The sequence below is a fragment of the Elephantulus edwardii genome, unplaced genomic scaffold (assembly GCF_000299155.1).
Source record: "Elephantulus edwardii isolate Elephantulus edwardi_28Jun2011 unplaced genomic scaffold, EleEdw1.0 scaffold00006, whole genome shotgun sequence".
NCBI classification, from domain to species: Eukaryota; Metazoa; Chordata; class Mammalia; order Macroscelidea; family Macroscelididae; genus Elephantulus; species Elephantulus edwardii.
Genome location: NW_006399756.1, coordinates 30738085 through 30760881, shown reverse-complemented (window position 1 = coordinate 30760881; position 22797 = coordinate 30738085). Strand labels below are relative to the sequence as shown.

The 22797-nt window shown below is 44.2% G+C and overlaps 1 protein-coding gene and 1 pseudogene across 1 annotated transcript; both read left to right on the top strand.

Annotated features, from left to right (window-relative positions):
• Positions 1-3346: 3346 nt before the first annotated feature.
• Positions 3347-14221, top strand: SCD (stearoyl-CoA desaturase (delta-9-desaturase)). Its single transcript, XM_006880029.1, has 6 exons — positions 3347-3382; positions 3916-4195; positions 7807-7937; positions 9307-9512; positions 10845-11077; positions 14022-14221. Exons 1-6 carry the CDS (start codon positions 3356-3358, stop codon positions 14219-14221), a joined length of 1077 nt encoding a protein of 358 aa, XP_006880091.1. The 5' UTR covers positions 3347-3355.
• A 1235-nt stretch (positions 14222-15456) lies between these two features.
• On the top strand, positions 15457-16236 carry LOC102846564 (annotated as a pseudogene).
• The last annotated feature ends 6561 nt before the right edge of the window (positions 16237-22797 follow it).

Sequence of the window (22797 nt, the reverse complement as noted above, 5' to 3'; positions counted from 1 at the left end):
AATAAAATATAATTATAGAAAAAGAAAACAATAGAATACTATGTTATATTGAAAAAAAATAATTAAATTCACCATTTGTCAGTTTGCCACATTGTGATGACTTGTGTGTTACTACGATGCGGATTGTTGTTGTTGCTGCTGCTATTGGGCCTAAGATTCATTAACCATCAGCATGGTGCAGATGACATAACCTTACTTGTAGGAAGGAAAGAAGACTTGAAGCACTTAACTGTTCAAAGACAACAGCCTTCAGTGTAGGTCAAACCTCAACACCAAGAAAATAAAAATCCTCACCACTGCACCAATAGGCAGCTTCATGACATTTAAAAGATTAAAGTTGTCAATGATTTCATTTTACTTGGATCCAAAATCAACACCGTTGGTGGCAACAGTCAAGATATTAAAAGATATGTTGCATTGGGGAATTGTGCTGTCAAGGACCTCACAAAAGTTCTAATGAGCAAGGATGTCAGTTTAAAGACTAAGATGTGCCTGCCCCAAACCTTGGTAATTTCAACTGCTTCCTATGTAACTGAAAGTTGTACAATGAACAAGGAAGCCCAAAAAACAATCACTGTCTTTGAATTGTGGTGCCGGAAAAGAGTATTGAATACATATGGACTGCCCAAAGAACCAAGAGATCTATCTTGAAGGAAGTGCAGCAGTATGCTCCTTAAAAGGCAAGGATGGTGAAACCTCATCTTCTCTTACTTTCGGCATATTTTCAGGAGGAACCAGTCCTTAGAGATAGCACGCTGGGAAAGGCAGAGGGGTGGCAAAAAAGAGGAAAACCCTCAATGAGATGGCCTGACACAGTGTCTACCACAGGGGCTTGAGCATGCCAGAAATCGTGAAGATGACGGAGGATAGGACAAAATTCAGATCTCTTTCTAGGGCCACCTTGATGGCACCTATGCAAACAGCAGCAGTGATGCTGGAAGGGAGTTGTGTGTGTGTGTGTGTGTGTGTGTGTGTGTGTGTGTGTGTACCGTCAAATCAGATCTGACTGGTACAGGAGGAGATTGTCCCTCCTTCCCCGGCAGAGCATCTGGTGGATTCGAACCGTGCGCCTCTGGGATTGTAGTTGCAGTTCCTTGCCACTAGGCCACCAGAGCTCCCCTGGAAGGGAGTTTTGATGGCATAGTTCATAGCTGCAATGCTAACCCAAAGGCAGAGCCTTTGGCATGGTTCAAATCCGCCAGCAGCCCTGAAGAAGAAAGATGAACCATCTTTTCCCATGTGACTTACACCTTCAGAAATCACTGCATGGTCAGCTGAATTAATAGCAAGCCGTTTGAGTTTGATGGTGCTGGGGGCTATGCCATTACTGCTACAAACAGCCAGCAGAGCCACCCTTGGTGGACAAGTTTCAATAGAGCTTTTAAATAAAAGCAAACTAGGAAGACCTAGCAATCTGCATGCAAAAATTAGCCCATGAATCACAACAGAATACTATCTGATATCGTGTTGGCAGACAAGAGCCCCAAATTGAAAAGCATTCAAATTACCCAGTGTGGATAACAATGGACTGGGGCATACCAGTGATCAGAACTGGACTGGGCAATTTCCTTCTGTTGTGCATGCGGGGTTGTAAGAGTCAAAGCCAACTCCCGGGCCATTAACAACTCAATGCTTGTTCGCTCGCTCACTGGACCCTCTGTCTGGTTTTAGAGGCTGTAAATAGCAAAGAGGGGAAACTGCCCATCTTTCTTCTCAAGGAGCCACAAGTGGATTTGAACAGCCTGACTCTAGCAGCCTTCGGATTACGCAACCCAACTCTCCACCAACTCTACCACTATTAGCGCCCTAATTTCCTATGAAAGAGATCGTGAATATGCAGGACAGGACAAAATTCAGGTGTCTTCATAGGGTTACTAGGAGTCTAAGTCAACATAATGGCACCTGGCAAACAACAACGATGCCGGAAGGGAGCTCTGGTGACATAATCCACAGACATTTCGGATGTAAATCCACAGGCAGCGCCTCTCTGATTGTTCAAACCCTCTGCTTACAAGTCGAGCACGACTCAGGACGGCCCTCCAACGGGTTTCCGAGGCTGCATACAATCTTTATAGCAGGAGACTGTTATTTTTCCTCCCCTGGCACAGCTGGTGGATTCGAACTGCTAACTTTACAGCCTCAGATGTTTCAAACTACATCACCAGGGCTCCAATGTCTGTTAAAGAGTCCTAAACTGTAAGTCTTTCCGAAGGTAGCACGTTAAAAAGAAACTATCTAAAGAATTTCCAACACATCCCACCCATACTCTGGAGAAGTGATCATAAGGGTAGCACTACCCACTGGTGCCTGAAGGAGAGCGTCCCCTGCTGAGGTGCCCAGGAATCGAACCCAGGGCAGAAGTGCAGGTTATACCTGTAGGTGGGTCTGAGTGCAGGTCTGGGTCAGAGAGACCCACAGAGTAGAGTGCTGTCTTTACTCAGCCTGAGTGAGTAGCAGGAGGGAGGGGGCAGAGCCATTGTTCGGCCGCGACGCAGCCCCTCCGGAGAGAGGGGGCGTGGCTTCAAGAGCCCCCTCGACTCCACACCCGGGGCTTGAAGCCACATTTCCCCTCCTGTGCGTCCCTGGAAATGGGAAGAGAGGCTGGAATCCGGAGGCTCCCCCTCTCTTTGCAGTGAAACTTCCGCAGCGCCCACCCACTCGCGCAGTACTCGGTGGCCCGTCCTGTGCCTGTGTCCACCCCCACGACCCCCGGCTGGGCCTTCTCCCCCCTTCCAGAAAGCAAGCCCCCCAGCGTTTCCGCGGCCGCGGGGTGCCGGGCAGAGGCCCAGCGGCCGGAGAGAGAGAGGGAAAGGAGAAAGAGAGGGGAGGGGGAGCGCGGAGAGCGCGGCAGAGGGAACAGCAGATTGCGCCGAGCCAATGGCAATGGCGGGACGAGGTGGCACCAAATTCCCTTCGGCCAATGACGCGCCAGAGTTTACAGAGGCATCATTAGCATTTCCCCAGCGGCGGCGGCGCGGGTGTGTGCAGCATCCCGGTGACCCGGCCCCGGCCCCCTGCACGCCTCGCCCTTCTGTCTCCTCCCCTCGCCAGCTCTCCTGCACTTCCACGCGGGGCAGCCCCGGCCAGCCGGCCCTGTGCACTTTGCCCCTTGTTGGCAGCGAATAAAAGGGGTCTGAGGAAATACGGGACACCGTCACCCTCTGCCAGCTGTAGCCTTTAAATCCCCAGCCTCGATCCGATCGCCACACTGATCCCTCGCACCAAGCGAGCGCAGGGAAGGCTCGGAAGCGCAGAGCCTCACACCGCCGCGTGGAAGCGGGAGCCCGAGTCCTCCCTCTGCAGCGAACTCAGCTCCACCGTATCTGAAAAGTGATTCCATCATCCGAGAGTCGAGATGCCGGCCCACTTGCTGCAGGAGGAGGTAAGCTTCCAAGCCAGGGCCCCCAGCCCGAGGGTGCGCCGGCGCCGCTGGCACTTCTAGGGGCGGATTGAAGAGAGAGAGTTGAGAGTTTCGGGAGGACTTACCCACCTTTCGCGAATCAAATTGTGCTCCGTTTCTTGGGGATGTGGACTGTAACTAGGGGCCTTGGATTCTCCAACTTTTCCCCTTTAAGCTTGAAAATGAAGAACGATCCGGTTGCGACAGTACCTTTATGAATGTCTGCGGGGGCTCCTTTGTGTATGTCTAAGAGGGGGGATCTTTTACTCTTCCCCTCCTGCCCTTTCACCACCAAGTTTCACCCCTTAGTCGATCGGCACCTTTCCTGGTAATTTTCCTCTCTTCGAACCCCGGGCAGACCCCATTCTCGATTCACCTGGGGAATGAGGCCCAGGTCTATGCGGGCGCTCCGCCCATCCCCCCTTCCTGGCTTCGAGAATGAAGTGGCCTCTGCTGAGTCCACGTGTTGGGCTCCTGATTCTCTCCGTCCTGACCCTGCGTCCTTTCCTTTCCAGATGTCGAGCTCCTATACCACCACCACCACCATCACGGCGCCTGCCCCCAGGATCCTGCAGAATGGGGGAGGCAAGTTGGAGAAGACGCTGCACCACTGGGATGAAGACATCCGCCCTGAGTTAAAAGATGATATTTATGACCCGAGCTACAAGGATGAGGGGCCGAGACCCAAGACTGTGTATGTCTGGAGAAACATCATTCTTATGGCTTTGCTTCATTTGGGAGCCTTGTATGGAATCACGCTGATTCCCTCCTGCAGGTTCTACACCTGCCTCTGGGGTAAGTAGCTGCTCTGCCCTCCTCCTGCTCCTGATCCAGTATCCCAGTTTTCTCTTCCTCAAAAATCTTATACGCGTTTGTCTTGTGGGGCTTTTTTTTTTGCGGCGATTTCTGTTTGGTGTCCTGAGATGCTAGGTGGGCTGGGACTCTTCCAGGTTTAGGGGGTGAAAGGAAGGATAAAGATGCAAGAGTTGTCAATTCTGGGGGTCTTTGGACATGGGCCTTGAGACCACATGGTCGCTTTGAAACTGAATAGACCTATGCCAGAGAGGCAGCTTGTCTCAAAAGGAGTCCTTTACTTGGAGTCCATTTGTAATTGTCTCAGCCTTGCTAGCTACAAGGCCCCCACTTCAGACACATGAGCACCTGGGACCACTCCCAGGGCTTCATGGAATAAAGTTAAAGGAAATGTTTCATATCGACTCCTCATCCCACCTGCTCCAGCCCTTCTTTCTTGATGCTGTGAACTGCCAAGGATCCTGTACATTTTCCTTCCAGTCCTCCCTGGCTCTGCTCTCCCTAACTGCCACAGGCATCTAGGCCAGATCGGAACATGAAACCCTGAGGCTACTACAAGGAAAGGTTAAAAAAGTTCCTGGTGTGTCCCTGACCTGCCCTCAACTCCCCTCTTTCAGGGCACAGCAGTGTGGAAGAACCTGGGGCCCTGCTTCCTAGGTGTGCACACGTGCTTTGCGGACATCTCTCCAGCCATCAGTAGCCTGAGTTGGGACGGAGAGAGCAGGCACTTTCAGGGATACAGCAGTCCCAAATTGTTACTTCTTTCTACAGAGCATTGAGCCTGAGTGCCCTTCAGAAAACAAGCTTTAGGTATCCAGAGCTATCATGGGTGTGGGATGCTTGCTGGCAGCTACATTCTTGAGAGGGTGGTGACAGAGAAGGACCAGTAAGCCGAGTTTTAGCTCCTTAGCCCACAGGTCTCTGGGTCTTCTAAAGGTAATAGGAGCTGGTTGTTGATACTGTCCAGGTGTCACAGAAGGTGAAGGGAAAGGCATCTTGGAAGATCCTCCCCAGATCCCTAAAACCTCAATTTTCCCAGGTGCAAAATGGGCCAACAGTACTTCTTTGAGATTAGGAAGGTAGTATTCATTAAGTTACAAAGGTGTCACTGCTGAATATGAGCAGACCAGCGTTAGGTAATGAGTTCATCTGAAGAGAGTGGGAAGGACTCTTGATTTATGAGGGGAAGGGGCATAGTTCTTTAGGCTCTCTGGGGAATCACCAAGCAGGAATAAGGGCTCTCCGGAAAAACTTGTCAACTCCTCTGTGTACGCATCTCAGTGTGGCTAGGCTGCCTCTGCTTCACCCTTACTCTGCTGGGCCATTAGAACAGGGAGCAGAGTGCTAACCCAAAGCAGGGCCTTTCCCTGATGCCTTTTTGACGCCCCACCTATGGGTGTGTGCTGTGCCTTTGGATAGAGGGATGTGGCACACACAGACTGGATGGTGACATCTCCCTACATCCTCAGGGCAAAGCAAGTTCAAGGAGTAGAATTGGGCCACAGTGAGGCTTTTCCTCCCCTCCTGGGGCCCTTTGGTAGGTGACTTAACTGATTACATGACTGTCTTATAATGGGGATCCCAGAACTTGCCTATTTGAGGATCAAGAAGGGTGGGGAATGGATGAGAGATTTCTTCTTCTCTTCCCATTCCTCATAGTGTAGAGGGGCTTGATTTTCTTTGTCTTCTTTATCTGAGTGCCTGTGGGCGTCTGGGGCTTCCCAGAGGACCTCAAAGTAGGGGGCTAAAGAGACACATGGGGCAACCCTAAGGGCCAAGCAGCTAAATCTTTTTCTTAGGACCAACCTCATTAGATATTGCTTAAGTGTTACTGTGAGACAAACTAGATCTTTAGGCAATTGTAAGTCCCTCTATTTGATAGGCAGGGAGCTCTGGGGGCCTGGGAGGTAGGGAGGGAACTGTACCATCAACCAAAGGCAGGTGATTGGAATCAACCAGCAGCTCTGAGGAGAAAGCTGTCATTTACAGCCTCTGAAAAGTCACTGTAGCAGTGAGGTTTGAGGGGGTATTTTTTTGCTTGCTAGTTTATTTGATTTGCAGAGGAGCCCCGAGGCACAGTGGTTAAGTGTTTGGCTGCTAGGCAAAAGATTGGTAGCTCAAACCTAACAGTTATTCTGTGGGACTGAAGGGTTGCAATCTGTTCCTACAAAGATTTATGATCTTGGAAACTCTATGGGAGCAATTCTACTCTGTTTTGTAGGGTTGCTCTGAGATGGAATCACCTCTGGCAATGAACTTGGTTTTCAGACAGGCACAGAGGTGTCAATAGAAAAAGTCACTACAGTACTTGGGTTCTTCCCCCACTCCTCTTGCTAGCACTGGAATCTTACCTGCCTTCTGAGTGCTTCCATCTCCATTGCCAAAGTCAATTTTTGACCTCCTTGGTCATTGGCAGGGCTGTGGCTCAGTTGTTTTCCCAGGTCCAGGTGCATATACTTGTGTAACTGGAAAGATAATCACTGTCTGGCTTGAGGACAAGAGATTATTTAGGGCCCTAATTCCAGCTCAAGAAGTACGAATAGATTTCTGTAGGATAGACTGGCTCTATGACTCTCCCAAGGATCCTGTAGGAGGAGCATGATGGGACAGAGGGTAGGGGAGAAAACTGGGTAGTCCGGGAAGCTAAAATCTAATGCCAGAGAAAAACACAGGACAATTTGTTACAATGTTTAGTGTCACCAACTGCAACTAAATTCTGTGGCCACTGAGGGCCCATTGTTTTCTAGCTGTTTCCCTAGGAATGAAACATTGTCAATAGACCCTGCTATTAATCTGCCAAGGTCTCAAACCCTGCCTTCTAGAGCCACTAAAGGAGGGAAGAAAGATATACCCAGCAAGGAATTTCCCAGTTAGAGATTACCCCCTGAGCCTCCTAGAAGGTGGGACTGGATAATGTGTGGTTCCCCACTGACAGCTTTGCACACATCCTGGGTGAGCCTTGCTCAAAGGAAGTATGGGCTACAGCAAGGAAGTATGGGCTACAGCAAGATGTTACAAAGGAGAGAAGCAGGAACAGTGCACATCTTGGGAGGTGTTGGTACATAAACTATTTGCTGACAGAAAAACTAATTTCAAACCATGGCTCCATTTCTCACTAGCCATATATCTGTAGATAGACATCTAACCTCAGAGTGCCTGCTTCTCCAACTGCAAAGTTAGGGATGTTAATACCTCCTACCCCATTCAAGGTAGCTAATGAGGTAGAGAATATGAAGATTCTGGGTAGACACGGTGAAAACATGGCTTATGTGCAGGCTGTCTTCCTTAGTAGAAGATCAAAGGAGGTAGGTAAGAGGATAGTGTCCCACCAGACTCAGAATGACAAATGGCTATGAGGTGAGAGCTCCATTTTCTAGGGGCTGAGCTACTTATTTCAATTCCTAGATTGGGAGGGTGATGATTTACCTGAAGTGGTATAATCTTAAAGACCAAGATATCCCTAGAATTCAAACTGAAGCAAGCTCTCACCTAAAGCCTAAAGATGCAGAATCTGATATATGTGGGTACTGGAATGGGGTTTCCTGGATGGACTCACATGAGTTAGTGACTCCTCCACTGTCTTCTCCTGGCAGCATTTTGCTACTATGTGATAAGTGCCTTGGGCATAACAGCAGGAGCTCATCGCCTGTGGAGTCATCGATCTTACAAAGCTAGGCTTCCCCTGCGGTTCTTCTTAATCATTGCTAACACTATGGCGTTCCAGGTAAGAAGCCTGCTTGCCTCAGCTCTTTTTTTTTCTTTTTTCCCCTCCACACTATCATTGATCTTTATGGTAGAACTGAGGGGTTGGCACCTAGAAGGGAACAAAATCCATTTTGCTTTCCCCTCCTCTCTCCTCGTAGTCATTTAATGGGTAAGCTCAGTTCTTAAATCCATAAAGCATGAGAAGCAAAAACATGATATAAACAGAAAGGATCCTCAGTATATACATGGGATTCTTTTGTACCGTCTAGTCCCTGTGTTAGAAGCAGGAGTGGCATCCACTTCCTAAATAACATACCTCCAGAAACTCTATGAATTTTGACAAATGTCAATAGTTGTAGGAGGGGCTTAAGGCCTTTTGCTTATAGAGTTGACTCGAAGGCAATCAACAAGAAGTCCCTGTTTTATCCCATATTCTGGCTCATGTCCTTCACAAAAGGTTATATAGGGCAAAGCCAGGGGACCGAGCTCAGTTTTCTTTGCCCTGGCTCCCTTGGCAGACAAAGTGAACACTCTCCTAGCACTATGTGCATGGTATTGCTTTAAGCACTTGGCATAGATTATCTCTTTAAATCCTTACAACAGTCGTAGGAGGCAGATACTATTAGCATCATCCTCATTTTACAGATGAGCAAATTGAGTCACTGTGGAGGTAGATGACCTATTTGGATTGTAACTTGGGCCGCTAGGCTGGCTGAGTTAGTTAAGTGTTGGTTTTGTTGTTGTTGTTGTTGTTTTAGGCAGTAAGTTTTAGAGCAGAGATAGAATGAAGGGAATTGGGGAAAGAGGATGTTCATAAGATGCTTTTAAGAGGTAACTATGGGCCAACTGAAGCCAGGTGGTGGGAGGGGCTTAGCTTTGGAGCAAGAAATGACATGGAAACCAAATCTGTCTCCTTCACCATCCCGTATACCAGGGCATACGACAGTTGCATAATATCTCTGATGTGGCACTCATACCTTAAAGGTTCTTCATAGTCTCTTTGAAGGGCAAAGGGATGGGAGGGATTGGCCCATTCTTTAAGAAAGAAAAAGAGTCCCAAAGAAACCCATAGGTCATGTGGAAGTGTGTTGTGAAATCTGCTTGATTTAAGATGCCTGGTCTTGTCAATGTGTAGTATGGGCAATCTCTTCCAAAGAACATCAGAATGGAGCTCCCTGGACTTATATCCAGTCTTCCCACTCTATAACCAAGAATCCACCAGTCCAATTCATGTAGTCCTGAGATTTTAAGTTGTTTGTCCCTTTCGGTAGCAAGTAGGGGAAAAGTGGAGACAACTTCATTGGCCTTCAGACTTCCATGTATTTGGAGAGGTGGACTGAAAGTTGTGGGATTTCTCCCAAGAGTATATCTCTCCTCTGTCTTTCCAGAATGATGTTTTTGAATGGGCCCGTGACCACCGTGTCCATCACAAGTTTTCCGAAACTGATGCTGACCCTCACAATTCTCAACGTGGCTTTTTCTTCTCTCATGTGGGTTGGCTGCTTGTGCGCAAACACCCAGCTGTCAAAGAGAAGGGCGCTCTGCTGGACTTGTCTGACCTAAAAGCTGAGAAGCTGGTGATGTTCCAGAGGAAGTGAGTGAAGTGCAAATGAAACTGGGGAAATGGCTTTGAATACCCGTCATGGGGATGGGAGGTGGCGCATTTTCCTTGTAGGACTTAATAAACAGAAGCTGAGACTTTCGCTGTGTTTACGCTGTACAAAATCATAACTGGAAAATTCCAACTTATCATATTCCACAGAGGCACAGCCATAGACTGACTATTGCTCTCTTTCTTTACCATTGAGTCAATTAAATCAATTACATTCTACAAAAGATTGTTGACTGAGAACATGCATGGATATAAAATGAATATGGTGTAACCTTTACCCTCCAAGAGTTTGATGGATAAGGGAATAAACCAAGTACTTGATAAACTTGATACAAGGCAGAATATATTATATACTGTGAGTGGCACAAATAGGAGGGACATTACAGTGAGGGAAGATTTATGAGTGAAGGGTGGTGGGGCTTTTATTTTCAGTTGGGGACACAATGCAAAAAGAAGGAACAGAATGTGCTATAGCACCAAGTATGTTCCAGTGACAGTCCTTTGCTTAAAGTATGGGGTGTGGTGAGAAAGAAGACTGGAAAGAGGCTGGTGCCATTCTTGTAGGATTTAAAAACAATAATGGCAGCAAACTCAAGATTTCATTCAACAGGTCCTAGGAAATCATCTGTAGGGCTGGTTTGGTTTTTTGTTTGTTTTAGCAGAGAGGTGACAGAGTTGAAGATGTGCTTAAGAAATGTCTCTCTGAGGACCAGAAAGGGGTTGAATGTTTGGGATATAAACAGTTTGACTGCTGAAGGGAAACAGAAAATCCACTCCTTTTGAATGTCATGGCTTGCTCTACTCGAGAGCACAGTTTTACAGGCCCTCCAGAGAGACAGGGATCTGTAAGGAGTGGAGGATTCTTAGTGAGCCTCTCTGAGGAAGAAGCGTTACAGAGTAGCAAGCAGGAAATGGGAGAGGTGACCTTAAACATCAGCTGTAGAAGAGCACTGATGGGCAAGAGAAAGGAGGCCTGAGGCAGAACGGAGATCTAGCTGGCCTAGGAAATAGAACTCAGTTTACTAGTTGTTTCATTTAGACCTCACCTATTTTTCCAATATGGCATTATGCTGTGATTTAAAATGGTTTAGAGTCCAGAGAGACGCATTCCAATCCTTGCTCTATCAGTTCCTACAGGTGTAATCCTAGAAAGTCATTTAACTCTTCCTCGTGACATCATCTAAAGACTTGCACCCATCCTTTCTTGCCCTGCTTCTACCACGCTGTACTTTTGTAGGAGGAAAGAGACTGTGGGAAACTCAGGTATGTTTAAGCATCTTCTCTCTGTTAACTCGGTGTGTTGTCTCCATGTAGGTACTACAAACCTGCCATCCTGTTGATATGCTTCATCCTGCCCACCCTTGTCCCATGGTATTTCTGGGGTGAAACTTTTGAAAACAGCTTATTTGTTGCCACTTTCCTGCGTTACGCTGTCGTCCTCAATGCCACCTGGTTGGTCAACAGTGCTGCCCACCTCTATGGCTTTCGCCCTTATGACAAGACCATTGGCCCCCGAGAGAATGTTCTGGTTTCGCTGGGAGCCGTGGGTAAGTCAGCGATTCACAGCAAGACCAGATCTAGTGGTCTGTTGATTAGAGTATCGGGTAAGGAGTGGAGAAACCAGATTAGCCTGTTCATGTGACTTCTTTGTATCTCAGTTTTTCTACTATAATCTTGTTCCTGGCTGCTTCAGGTCAGCCCCTAATTCACGGTGACCACACAGGATGGAACAAAATGCCGTCATCCCCAGGATCGATTTCCAGTCAGACTATTATGATCTGGAGGGGTTTTTATTAACTGATTTTGCAGGCACTATATCAGAAAACCTTCATGAGAGCCAGGCAAAAGTCTAGTGTCTAGAAGAGGAACGGTTTAGGGTGTTTTGGGGTTTTTATTTTCTTTTTCCAAAAAGAGCCATGTCTTGGATTATGAGTTCTAAAACAATTTTTGATACTATCTATAATAAATTCCTTTGGATTTTCCAGTCACCTCAGGGCTGGTTATAACCTTACCAGAGGCAGAAAATGCCTAAGTGGAACAATTGGGGCATCTTGCTGGCCAGTAGACTTCGTGTTTTATATTTAAGCATGCTATTAAAGAAATGTAGAATAAATAATTATAGCTTAGCTCAGTACATTTTTCTTTTTATCTCCCCACCATATCCAGACAAGTCAAATCCTTATTACTCATTTGTGCCAGTGTCAAGGGCATTAAGGGAACTATTGAGAGCCTTTACTACCACCTCCCAATCTTGTATTGTCCTTTTTCTCTCCCTTCAGCTTTCATTTTAGGAGGGACACCTCCTCCTCCAACATAGCTTACAAATAGCCCTTTAAAAGTAGTTTGACTACAAGTGCCTGCTCCCTGATCCAACTTATGAATTTTTTTCTCTTTTTCATTTTGGTCCCGATTACCTGAGCCTAAGACAGTAGGGCTTTAACATCTGCATCCGTTTTCTTCTTCTCTCCACCTTGACAAAGGCCTCTAAACAATAAACAATTTTCCAGAAGCAGACCATTGACTCTCCTTTTTCACCAGTGGTCAGTACTTATTTTATATATATATATATATATATATATACATACATACATACATACATACATACATACATACCATCTCATAGCATATTCCTTTATTTCGGTCTTAAAAATCTTTCTTTATATTCTCAACCCAGATGGTTCTCTACTACCTCAACTAAAGATATTTTTCCTAGCTCATATCATGATTGTAACCAATCACCTAGGCTATACAAGTCTCCATGATTTTCATAGAAATGGGATATACAGCAATAAAAATGTGCCCATGTTACAAATGGGCCTCTAATGAGTTTCCCCAACGCCATCCCCTTTATTAACCACTGGTTGTGAATGGCTGCCGATACCTTACTCTGTCTCAGTTATCCAAGTCTCCATACTGGCTGGCCTGGTAACTGCTCTCCTCCCTTATCACCTCACCTTTTGTTTCCTCACCAGCTCTGTTTCCTGACTTACTCAGCTTTTATGCTTCTTGAATTACCTTCCCCACAGTCACATGCTCTTCTTTCTGCCAAAACTGACCTCCCTTGAGTCTTGGGCTGTCTCTCGCCGACCCAGTTGCAAAGCCTTGTTCTTCTAACATCTTCTGATTCTCCTTCTCTCTTCCCCCTCCAACCCCCATCTTACCTAAGTGTACCTCTGATTCAGTTTGGAATCTGATAAGGCTTGTGTAGTGCTTATATAGAACCTGGCTTGAAAATCATTCATGGAAATTAGTAATCTTCTCCCGGTGCCCTTTATTCTTAGGGTTATCATGCCCTCCTGCTTCAGTTCAAACGAAATAATCAGATATCACTAAAATCAAACCTCCTGCCATCATGTTAATTCCAATTCATTGAGACCCTGTAGGACAGTGTGGAATTATCACATAGTTTTTCCAACTCTGTAAAGATTGTCTGCCATGTTTTTCTCTTCTGGAGCAGATAGTGGGTTCAAAAAACAAGAGCATTTTATCACTGCATGGCAGGGGTCCTTCTGTCATTAGCAGAGGGAAATATATATACCCTGTGATGTTCTAGATGGTTTACTTTGCCGGATTTCCTGCACTTGCTTGTTATTGATATCATTACTACTCTACCTGAGATACTTTCATTTTCAAAGAACCCAACAAGCTCTTTTATTAACTATGCTTTTACCCTTAGCCTGTGATAAAGGTCAGTATATTTTAATAAGGTTCAGGAAGAAGATTTTTTTTCAGGGTTAGAGAAAACTCTCTGTAGAGTTTCCAAAGCTTGCCCACAACAGAAATGATCCTGAATCTACAGGGTCTTTGTTTTTCTCCATCAACAATGTGAGCCGCTCAAGCTGAATGTTTGCAGAATCCCTTTGGTTAGAAGGGAAGATAGAACTGTGTTGACTTCCCACACTCATTCATCAGCCAGAGTTCAGAACTAGAAACCAGAGAAGCGTGCTCTGAACCAGCAATGGCCGAGGAATTTAGGGCCCCTGGCTGAGCCTACTTTCTTCCAACTAAGCTATGTTGCCAACTGTTGTGTTGTCCTTTTGTCCCTTGGAGGTAATACGAGGACAGTAGGGGAAGGCTGTGCTCCTTTGCTAACCTTTGTGAGAAACACAGCAAAAATTCTTCATTTTGGACCCCTCTTCACTCTCATGTGCCTCATGCTTGCACATACAGAGCATTCAGAGTCACAAACCAATACTTAGTGTAGCGCTGGAATTTTCCTATCCAAAATCCATTTGCTACAGTAGCACCTTCTAGATGGCAGCATTTCACAATCTCTTGAGAGAAACTGCCAGTCCTCCTCCTGTAAAAGCTTCCAAACTCCAGGTCTCCCCAAACATGTCTCTTGATATGTACAAGAAAATCTATTTCTATAAAGGATTGGATTCATTCAATTGACAGCAGAAAGCTTTGGTTAGGTAACAGACCTTCAGAGACCCAACAGACGGCTGTCCTCAACAGAGCTTCATAACTTCTCTTTTGTTTTTGTTTCAGGTGAGGGCTTCCACAACTACCACCACACCTTTCCCTATGACTATTCCGCCAGTGAGTACCGTTGGCACATCAACTTCACCACCTTCTTCATCGATTGTATGGCTGCCCTGGGTCTGGCTTATGACCGGAAGAAAGTGTCCAAGTCTGTCGTTACGGCCAGGGCTAAGAGAACTGGAGATGGAAACTACAAGACTGGTTGAATCATGAGTCCTTCAGGTTTCTTTTCCAACAGCCAGTGGGGCAGAGGTTTAATGTTCTGTTTATTAACTACTGAATAATGCTAACCGGATGCTAAAGATGATGATGTTAACCCATTCCAGTACAGTATTCTTTTAAAAATGCAAAAGTATTGAAAGCCAACAGCTCTGCCTTTATGATACTAAGCTAATATTCTTATTTCTTCTCTCTTCTAGTTCCATTGTTTTGTTTCTGTCATTTCCCCTTCTTGCCCTACTCATTGCTTTCCAGGCCAGCAGCTGGTCCGTCTTTTGTGGGTGTCCAATTTCCAAAGCCTAGACAACTTTTCTAGATCATAACATTTTGTCCCAGATTGTTCTCTTTTTCTTGAGCTGCCCTGGTTCAAGCTAGAAACAGCAACGTCTTCTGGGAAGGCCTCTGTTGATAATCTTCAGCCTAGGCTTTTGCTAGTTAGACTAGAAAAAATATTTGGCACAGAGCTTCCCTAAGCATGCAGATTGTCAAGTGTCAGGGGAGAGAGGCAGCCTGCATGAAAATTATCAATAGATAAAGGTGAGGGTAAGGTGAGAAGCAGATCTAAACTGTTTATTAAGTGAAGACTTCAAGTCCCACCATACAGCATACATCCTTTCTCTCCTGACTGAATGGCCATGGAGCTTGGCAATGCTAGAACACAAGAACAGATTACAAGTTAATATGGTTTAGGCTGGGGGAAAAGAAGCTTTTCATCTCTCTATTGGGGACGGATTTTTCTATTTTTCATTACATAGTGGAGATTTCTGATTCCATATAACAAGAAGCTTTATGGTTGGCGTATCCAGAATTGATGAACCTAGCTTCTCATGGAGACTTCAAAGTTTTTTCATCTTTCTGCTTTGCTATCTTCAGAATATTGAGCTGCTCTCCTTATCGATTCAAGATGGCTGCAACATTTCCAGACATCCCAGGGAGAGCTGGAACATGCACACACACACACAAACACACTTTACTTGGAACACTAATAAAATAACTCACTTAGAGAAATCCTGAGAAGTGGAATGCTTGATGAAACTTTGAAGGAGTTGTCTGCTTCCCCCTCCCTGGTGGACAGGAGATGAGGAGACGGAGGGTTTGAGGAGCAGCGTCTATAGGCCATTCCTAAGATGACTTGGCGAAGGAAAGCCTCTGAGAACACATCTCCAGGGATTCAGAGTTACTGAGTATATTACTGGATGTCCTGATTTGAAGAAATAGTTCTATGCACAGGTTAGATTCTTTGATTTGATTTCGATGTGGAATGGGTGGAAACTTCCTTCTCCACAGCGTCACTCCCTTTTGCTCATTCCTTGCTCTGTTAACTTCTAGCCTGGAGTATAGAACTGGCAGGGGGAGGGAGGAGAAGCAGGATTCTTAGTTCCTAGCTTTCTCCTTTGTGTCCCATTTCTCCTGTTGGTTTCCTCTTGCCTGATACGGGCTTCTTTCTCTGCGCTGGCAGCGTCCTTTGTGTTGCTAGCTCTTACTGTCCAGGCAGCTCCCCCTCCTGAAGACAGAAATGCTCAGGGCCACTGAACCACTGTTTCTCTTTATCAAGTAGCTAGCTGCTACTTTCATTTGGCTTCCAATGTCTCCACCTTAACACTCGTGTTACTGCCATACCACCAAGGCTAGCAAACCCTACTAGGAGTATCCCCTGGATCAGAGAGGCGCTCGCTCTCTCAGGAGGCAAGCCAAACCAAATTGTTGTACCAGTGGGACAGCTACTGGTTAAGAGGGTTTGCTTTCTGTCTCCTGTGTCTGATTCAGAACCGGAGAGCATGCTGGTCGCGCCCTGCTCACTCAGTTAACCTGCCCAGTCTGAGCTTGTGCCCCAGCTGACAGTGCAATGCTTGTAGATGTAGAAAGGAGCCTATTCCTTGCTGGGTTATGTAAAAAGCCAAGACACGTTCCAAAGTGCCTCTCTTTGAATGGAGGGAGGCCCGTTCCATGGGACCAAGGTTTACTTCCGAGCTTCCACTGGCTCTGGGGATCTGAGATATGAAACTTGCTGAACAGACTCTTGTTAAGCAAACCAACAGTCCTCACAACACAGCCTAGGACAGATAATAGCCTAGAAGTCTGAATTAAACAAAATAGCAGTGCTTTTAGAACCTTGGAACACTCCCATCCCTGTACCTCAGTAGTTAATAGAGAATCTTGGCTTTTTTAATCTAAAAACTAGACTTATACAACACCAAATACTGTGCTCACTGTTGAGCTTCAGTGGCAGAAAGGAAGACAGCCTTTTTTCTTGTATGAATTGAATAAATAGAGGCTACAGGGGTTAATCTGTACTATGAGCGACCTTCTCTTAAAACTGATAATCTCAGTAGGATTGATCAGAGAATCATTGTAGTTTAGATCTGCCTACCTATGTAGATCCACTCCTTGCAGATCTCTGTTGGTGGTTTTAACTCCCTGGGTCATTAGGTGCCGGCTTCATAACAAAAACAATAAAAACAACTTTGACTTGTAATTGTGTTCCATGGATCTGATCCATCCCATGACCCTACCACAAGGCTGAGCCAACTTCCCCAGGCTGATAGCCGCTGGTCCCCTCTATCCTACACCTCTCACCCCAGGTATGATAGGTGTGTGTCAGTGAGGAAGTGTCTACTAGGAAAGGAATGCGTTTTTCAAGATTCTGAAAGCTCAAGTCAAGTGACACAGTCATGCTCCAGAAACACAAATCTAATCAAGAGTCTGAATTCCTAACAGTCCTTGTGTTGTGGGTATGTTGAGAACTTATTTGGGTGCCTTACATCTTTTCTAATCAGTGTTGCTTATGAACCTGCCCTCTGCTCCTCCCCCTTGCTCCCTCTGTGGAGGTCCTTTGCACCTGAGAGCCTATAGAAGTGGCTGGCGGGAAAGGAGGCCAGTCTGGAGGATTTTCAGTACAGCTGTCCAAGGGTTCCCTTCCGGGCTTCATTCTGGAAACTTAGGGCTGCTCTATGAAGTGCCCACAGATGATGGCGGGTGGAAGGAATTTGAATGTATTTGATTTATCATTTTCTTAGATTCAGAGATGGTTGTAGCATTTAAAATGGAACCCTTTTCTCCTTGGTGTGTTAGTATCTTGAGTGTATTCCCTGTAAGTGTAACTCGAATGGGTCGGTATGGGAGGTTGAAGAAAGCAGTGTGGCAGTGCTATGCGGGTTAAAGCCAGGCCCACTCCTACCACTGTGCCACTGACTTGCTGTGTGACCCTGGGCAAGTCACTTAACTACAATGTGCCTCAGTTTTCCTTCTGTTAAAATGGGGATAACAATACTGACCTACCTCAAAGGGCAGTTTTGAGGAGTGACTAATGCTTTCTATAAGCATTTGGGGATCTTTTAGCAGAGGAATTCTCCTAAGTCCTGAGTATTTTTATAGCAACTGTATCCACCAGGAACTTAATATGTCCTTGTCCTGATTGGTCTCATTGATCTCTATGGTTCTTCCCAAGAGATTGAGTGAGCCCATTGGATAAGTGGTGGGTGACTCGCTAGACAGAGTTTGAGAGTGCATACACTCATTGCCATGGAAACATACGCAAGATATCTTTTCCTTGACTGGATGGGATTTTTTTCCCTTTTAAAGTGGGATAGTAGTTATTTGTGCCCTAAGAATAATTTTGGAATAATTTCTATTAATATCAATTCTGAAGCTAGTTGTACTGATCTGAGATTGTGTTTGTTCATAATAAAAGTGGAGTGAATCTGATTACACTGTGTCTTGGTGTTGTTGTTTTTTTGGCTGAGATTAGAAATCCCCTGTTCCACCTGGTTAAGTCCCAGTCCATGTCCTGTGCCTTTAAGAGTGAAAAAGCAGTAGGAGCTCTGACAGTTGACTCATACCCTAGTAACCTGCCCTGCCCTGACTAAGGGTAACTTTAGGTTAAATTCTGGCCTCCTGCAGCAGGAAGCCAGTAGTCTCCAGTCATTAGATCAAACATTTTTAACACCAGCTGGCACCTCTGCCTGAGGGTAGTGCCAGGACTTTCAGATCACGTGGTCACATGGACTGAGATACCAAGAGAAAGGGAATATTCAGAGCCGCTCCCTGGGAAAGCAGTTCTTCACCCATCAGGGAGGGGTAGGGGGGTCAAAGTAAGGTGGGGTGGGAATGGATGTGTGTGTGTGTGTTGGGAACTCCCGCTCATTTATTCCTGTCTGAAATGTAGTTGCCTCCAGGTAAAATGGCTTCCTAGGAATCTTGGTCCCTGTTAGCAGGAAGAAAGGGAATTACAATAGGTTGTAAATTCTTGGAGTTGAAAGGGACTTTAAGATTCCTCCTCCATACTGTGCAAAATGTTCTATTTGCTTTTGCTATTTGCTCTGAGTCTTCATGAAGAAAAGAGAAAGGCAGAGTGTCATGTGAAGAAGACCTCAGTCGGAACCAGAAAGGCAGAGTGCAGTTTGAAGACCTCAGTCAGAACCAGCTCTGCTGGTTAACTTCACTCTGACCTAAGGCTGTCCACCTCTTGGACAAAAAAGCAAGACTTGTAATTCTGAATATTCAAAAATCAACATCTATATTAACTTAAGCCTTGCCACATTTTAACAACTTAAATTGATGGAGTTTTTTCCTACCTATGGCTAGGCTGGCACAGGATAGAACGACATTTAGAGCTCTTGTACATTTGGGTGGTTATGAATTGCAAGCGGCTCGGTGGCACATAACAACAACAACATAGCCTTTTTGCCTTTTTATTTTGTTTAGAGTATTCAGACCGGGGCAAATTACTCAATGAAAAGATGCTTTGATCCCATAGGAAGGAAAGAAATGCCAGTCACATCTAGAAGCAAAATTTTGTTTAATGGATCTTCTGACTCAACCTTATTCTGTTCCTTACTAAAAGGGACCTCTGGCGGTGTAGTCCCTAGGAAGTTGTTCTGATAACCTAAAGCTACTTCTCTTCCATGAGAGAGAGATGGGCAATCTCCTCCCATGAGATTTCCAGCTTTGGAAACTCAATGGAGTGTAGTTGTGACTTGAGTTGCCATTAAGTATCAGAGTCCACTACAACAAATAATGACCTTATGAACAACAGATAGAAACCTTGCTCTCCTTGGTGGCATTCAGATGATCTCTTCAATGCTTCAGGCCATTATTATAGTTACTGTGTCAACCCATCTCATTGAGTGTCTTCCTTTTCTCACTAACCTTATAACTTTCCCTGCATGAAGTCTTTTCCATGGACTCCCCCTCCCACCTCATTTGACAACTTGCCCAAAGTATATGGGACAAAATTTTGCCATCCTTTCCTCTAAGAATCACCTGATTATACTTCCTCAAAGACATTTGTTTATTCTTTTGGCAGTCGGTGGGATAATACTTTGCCAACACCACAATTCAAAGTTATAGAATCTTCAGTCTTCCTTACTGATCTTTCAACTTCCAGATGCATAAAAACAATTGAAAATGCCATGGTTTGGATTGTTGCTAAGCTCTGAGTAGTTGACTGTAACTCATAATGACTTTACGAATAATGGACATGAACCTTGCCCTATCCAGTGCTATCTTCATCATCTCTGATATATTTGAGTCTATTGTTACAGTCACAGTGTGAATCCATCTTATTGAGGGTCTTGCCTTTTTCTAACCCACTACCTTGCCAAGCATAATGTCCCTTTCCAATGAATAGTTCCTCATACAACATGCCCAAAATATTTGAGATGAAATTTCACCATCCTTGCCTCTAAGGAGCACTCTGGTTGCACATTCTCCAAGACGTTAGCTGTTTGTTCTATTGACAGTCCATGGGGTATTCAGTGTTCTTCTCCAGCACCCTAACTCAGAGGCATTGCTTCTGTTATCCTTAGTCATTGTCCAACTTTCAGATGCATAGTAAAGAATTGAAAAGATCATGGGTTGGATCAGATGTGCCTCAGACTTTAAACCAACATCATTGCTCCTTAACACCTTAGAGAGGTCCTTGACAACAGATTTTCCCAATACAACACTTTTTAAAATTTCTTGATTGCTGATGTCAAGGATGTTGAATGTGGGTCCAAATAAGATGAAATCATTGACAACTTCAATCTTTTCTCCAACAATCATAATGTTGTCTATTGACCCTGTGGTGAGAATTTGCGTCTTCTTGATGTTGAGATGTAATCCATATTGAGCATTGTAAATTCACCTTGCTTTCAACAAGCAAGACTGTGTCATCTGCAAAACACAGGTTGTTGATGAGTCTTCCTCTGAATCTAATGGCACATTCTTCTTCCTATTGAATGATTTCCCCAGTATATAGGTTGAATATATAGGGGGAAATGATACAAATTCCTTTCTTGATTTTAAACCATGTGATATTTCCTTGGTCTTCTCAAACAGCACACCTTAATCTTTAAACTGATATTCTTTAGCACTTTAAAGATGTCATTGACAAGCAGGGATGAGGATATGCTGGGGTAGGGGAAGGATTAATCATGGGGTTGTACAATTTGATGGGTAGGGGCGTAAGGGAAATTGGAAGAATGTGTTCTGGAATACAGTATATTTGAATTTTATAAATAAACTAGTATAACAAAAAAAAATAAAGAGGTCATTGACAGTAGATTTTCCCAGTGCAATATGTTTTTTAACTTCTTCATAGCTGCTTATTGTGGAGGTTGATTGTTGATCCAAGTAAGATGAAATTGTTAACAACTTCACTCTTTTATCCACCTATCATGTCTGTTTCCAATTGGTCCAGTGGTGAAGATTTTGATGTTAAAATGTCATCCATATTAAAGGCTATTCCATTTTCTTCAGTAAGTGAATGCTGCAGGTCCTTTTCCATATCTGTAAGCAAGATTGTGTCATCTGCAAAACACAGACTGTTGATGAATCTTCCTTCAGTCTTGGTGCCACATTCTTCATAGGGTCTAGCTTCTCAAATTATTTTTTATCAGTATACAGATCAAATAGATGTGGACAAAGGAATACAACCCAGATGCACACCTTTCCTGATTTTTAAACCATGCAGTGCTTTATTCTGTTTTGGCAGTTGTTTCTTGGTAGATATATAGATTTTGCATGAGTACAATTAAATGTTCTGGGATTCTCATTCTTCTCAATTTTAACTATAATTTGTTGTAATACATAAAGGAAAATCCTTTTCAGAGTCAATGAAACACAATATATCTTTCAGGTATTCTCTGTTTTCAGATCCATTTGACATTAGCAATGATATTCCTTGTTCTATAGTATCTTCTAAATCCAGCTCGAATTTCTGGCAGTACTGTTTTAGCTATTTCCCTAATCTTCAGCAAGATTTTACTTGCATGGAGTATTAATGATATTATTTTATAATGCCCATGTCTGTTGGAGGTCCCTTTTAAAATATAATTTTATAATGGGAACAAATATGAATCTCTTCCAGTCAGTTAGCCAGATAACTTTTTTATAAATTTCTTGGCATAGGCTGGTAAGCACATATACAGTTGCAATTATTTGTTGAAACATGTCAATTGGTATTCCATCAAAGCCTGGGGCCTTATTTTTTGGCAATGTCTTCAAGCTCTTCTGTCATTACCATTAGTTCTTGATCAGATGCTACTTTCTGAAATGGTTGATTTCCTTCCATCTTCATTTGATATTTCCTACATCACGCAATATTCTCTCCATAAAATCTGTCAGTAGTGCAATTGGAGGCTTAGATTTGTTCTCCAGTTATTTTAGCTTGAGAAATGCCAAGTGTGGTTTTCTAACTCCAGCTCTTTGCACATTTCATTATACTACTTTATCTTCTCAAGCTGACCTTCTATTCAGCTGTCTTACTTATTCCTTCCCTTTGTTTTGGCATCTAGTGCAATTTTTGGAGTCTCTCCTGTCACCCACTTTGGTCTTTTCTGTCTTTCCTGTTTTTCTAATGATTTTTTGCTTACTTCATGGTTGATGTCCTTGATATTGTTCCATAAATCATCTGGTCTTTGGTCATTGAAGTTCAACACATCAAATCCTTGAGATGGTTCAATTCAGGTGGGATGGAGTCAAGATCTTATTTTGGTTCTCATCGACTTTTCATTTTCTTCCCCTTCAATTTGAATTTGCACATGATTAATTAATGGTCTATTACAAAGGCTTTGTTTTGACTGCCGATATTGAGCATTTCCATTGTGTTTTTTTCCCCACAGATGCAGCAAATCTAATTTCCATATAATTCATCAAGTGAGGCCCAAATAGGTAGCTGCTGCTTATGTTTTGTTTTGCTTATTTAAAAAAAAACAATTGCAATGAATAAATCATTGATTGTTTCTCCAGTCTCATTTCTGAATTGAGTTCCTTCTACCTCTCTGCTTTGTTCCCATTAAGTAGCATCCAATCTAAACTGTTTTCCTGTTTCTGACTGGTTCTTCTAACCCTGATTAAACTCATTTGTGAACCTCCTCCATGCAAGCTCTTATGTTGTATACCTGTTATTTCACCCTGAAGCTGTCTTCTTAGTCCTATTTGCAAAAGCGCCAAAAAAAGAAGGACAAGGAAGAGACTTTAGACCCAGAAAAAGAGTTAATATATCCAGTTCAAGGTCCACAGGGTTTTTTTCTTTTTTGTTTGTTTTTGTTTTTTTCTTTAATTTTTATTTTAATGAAAG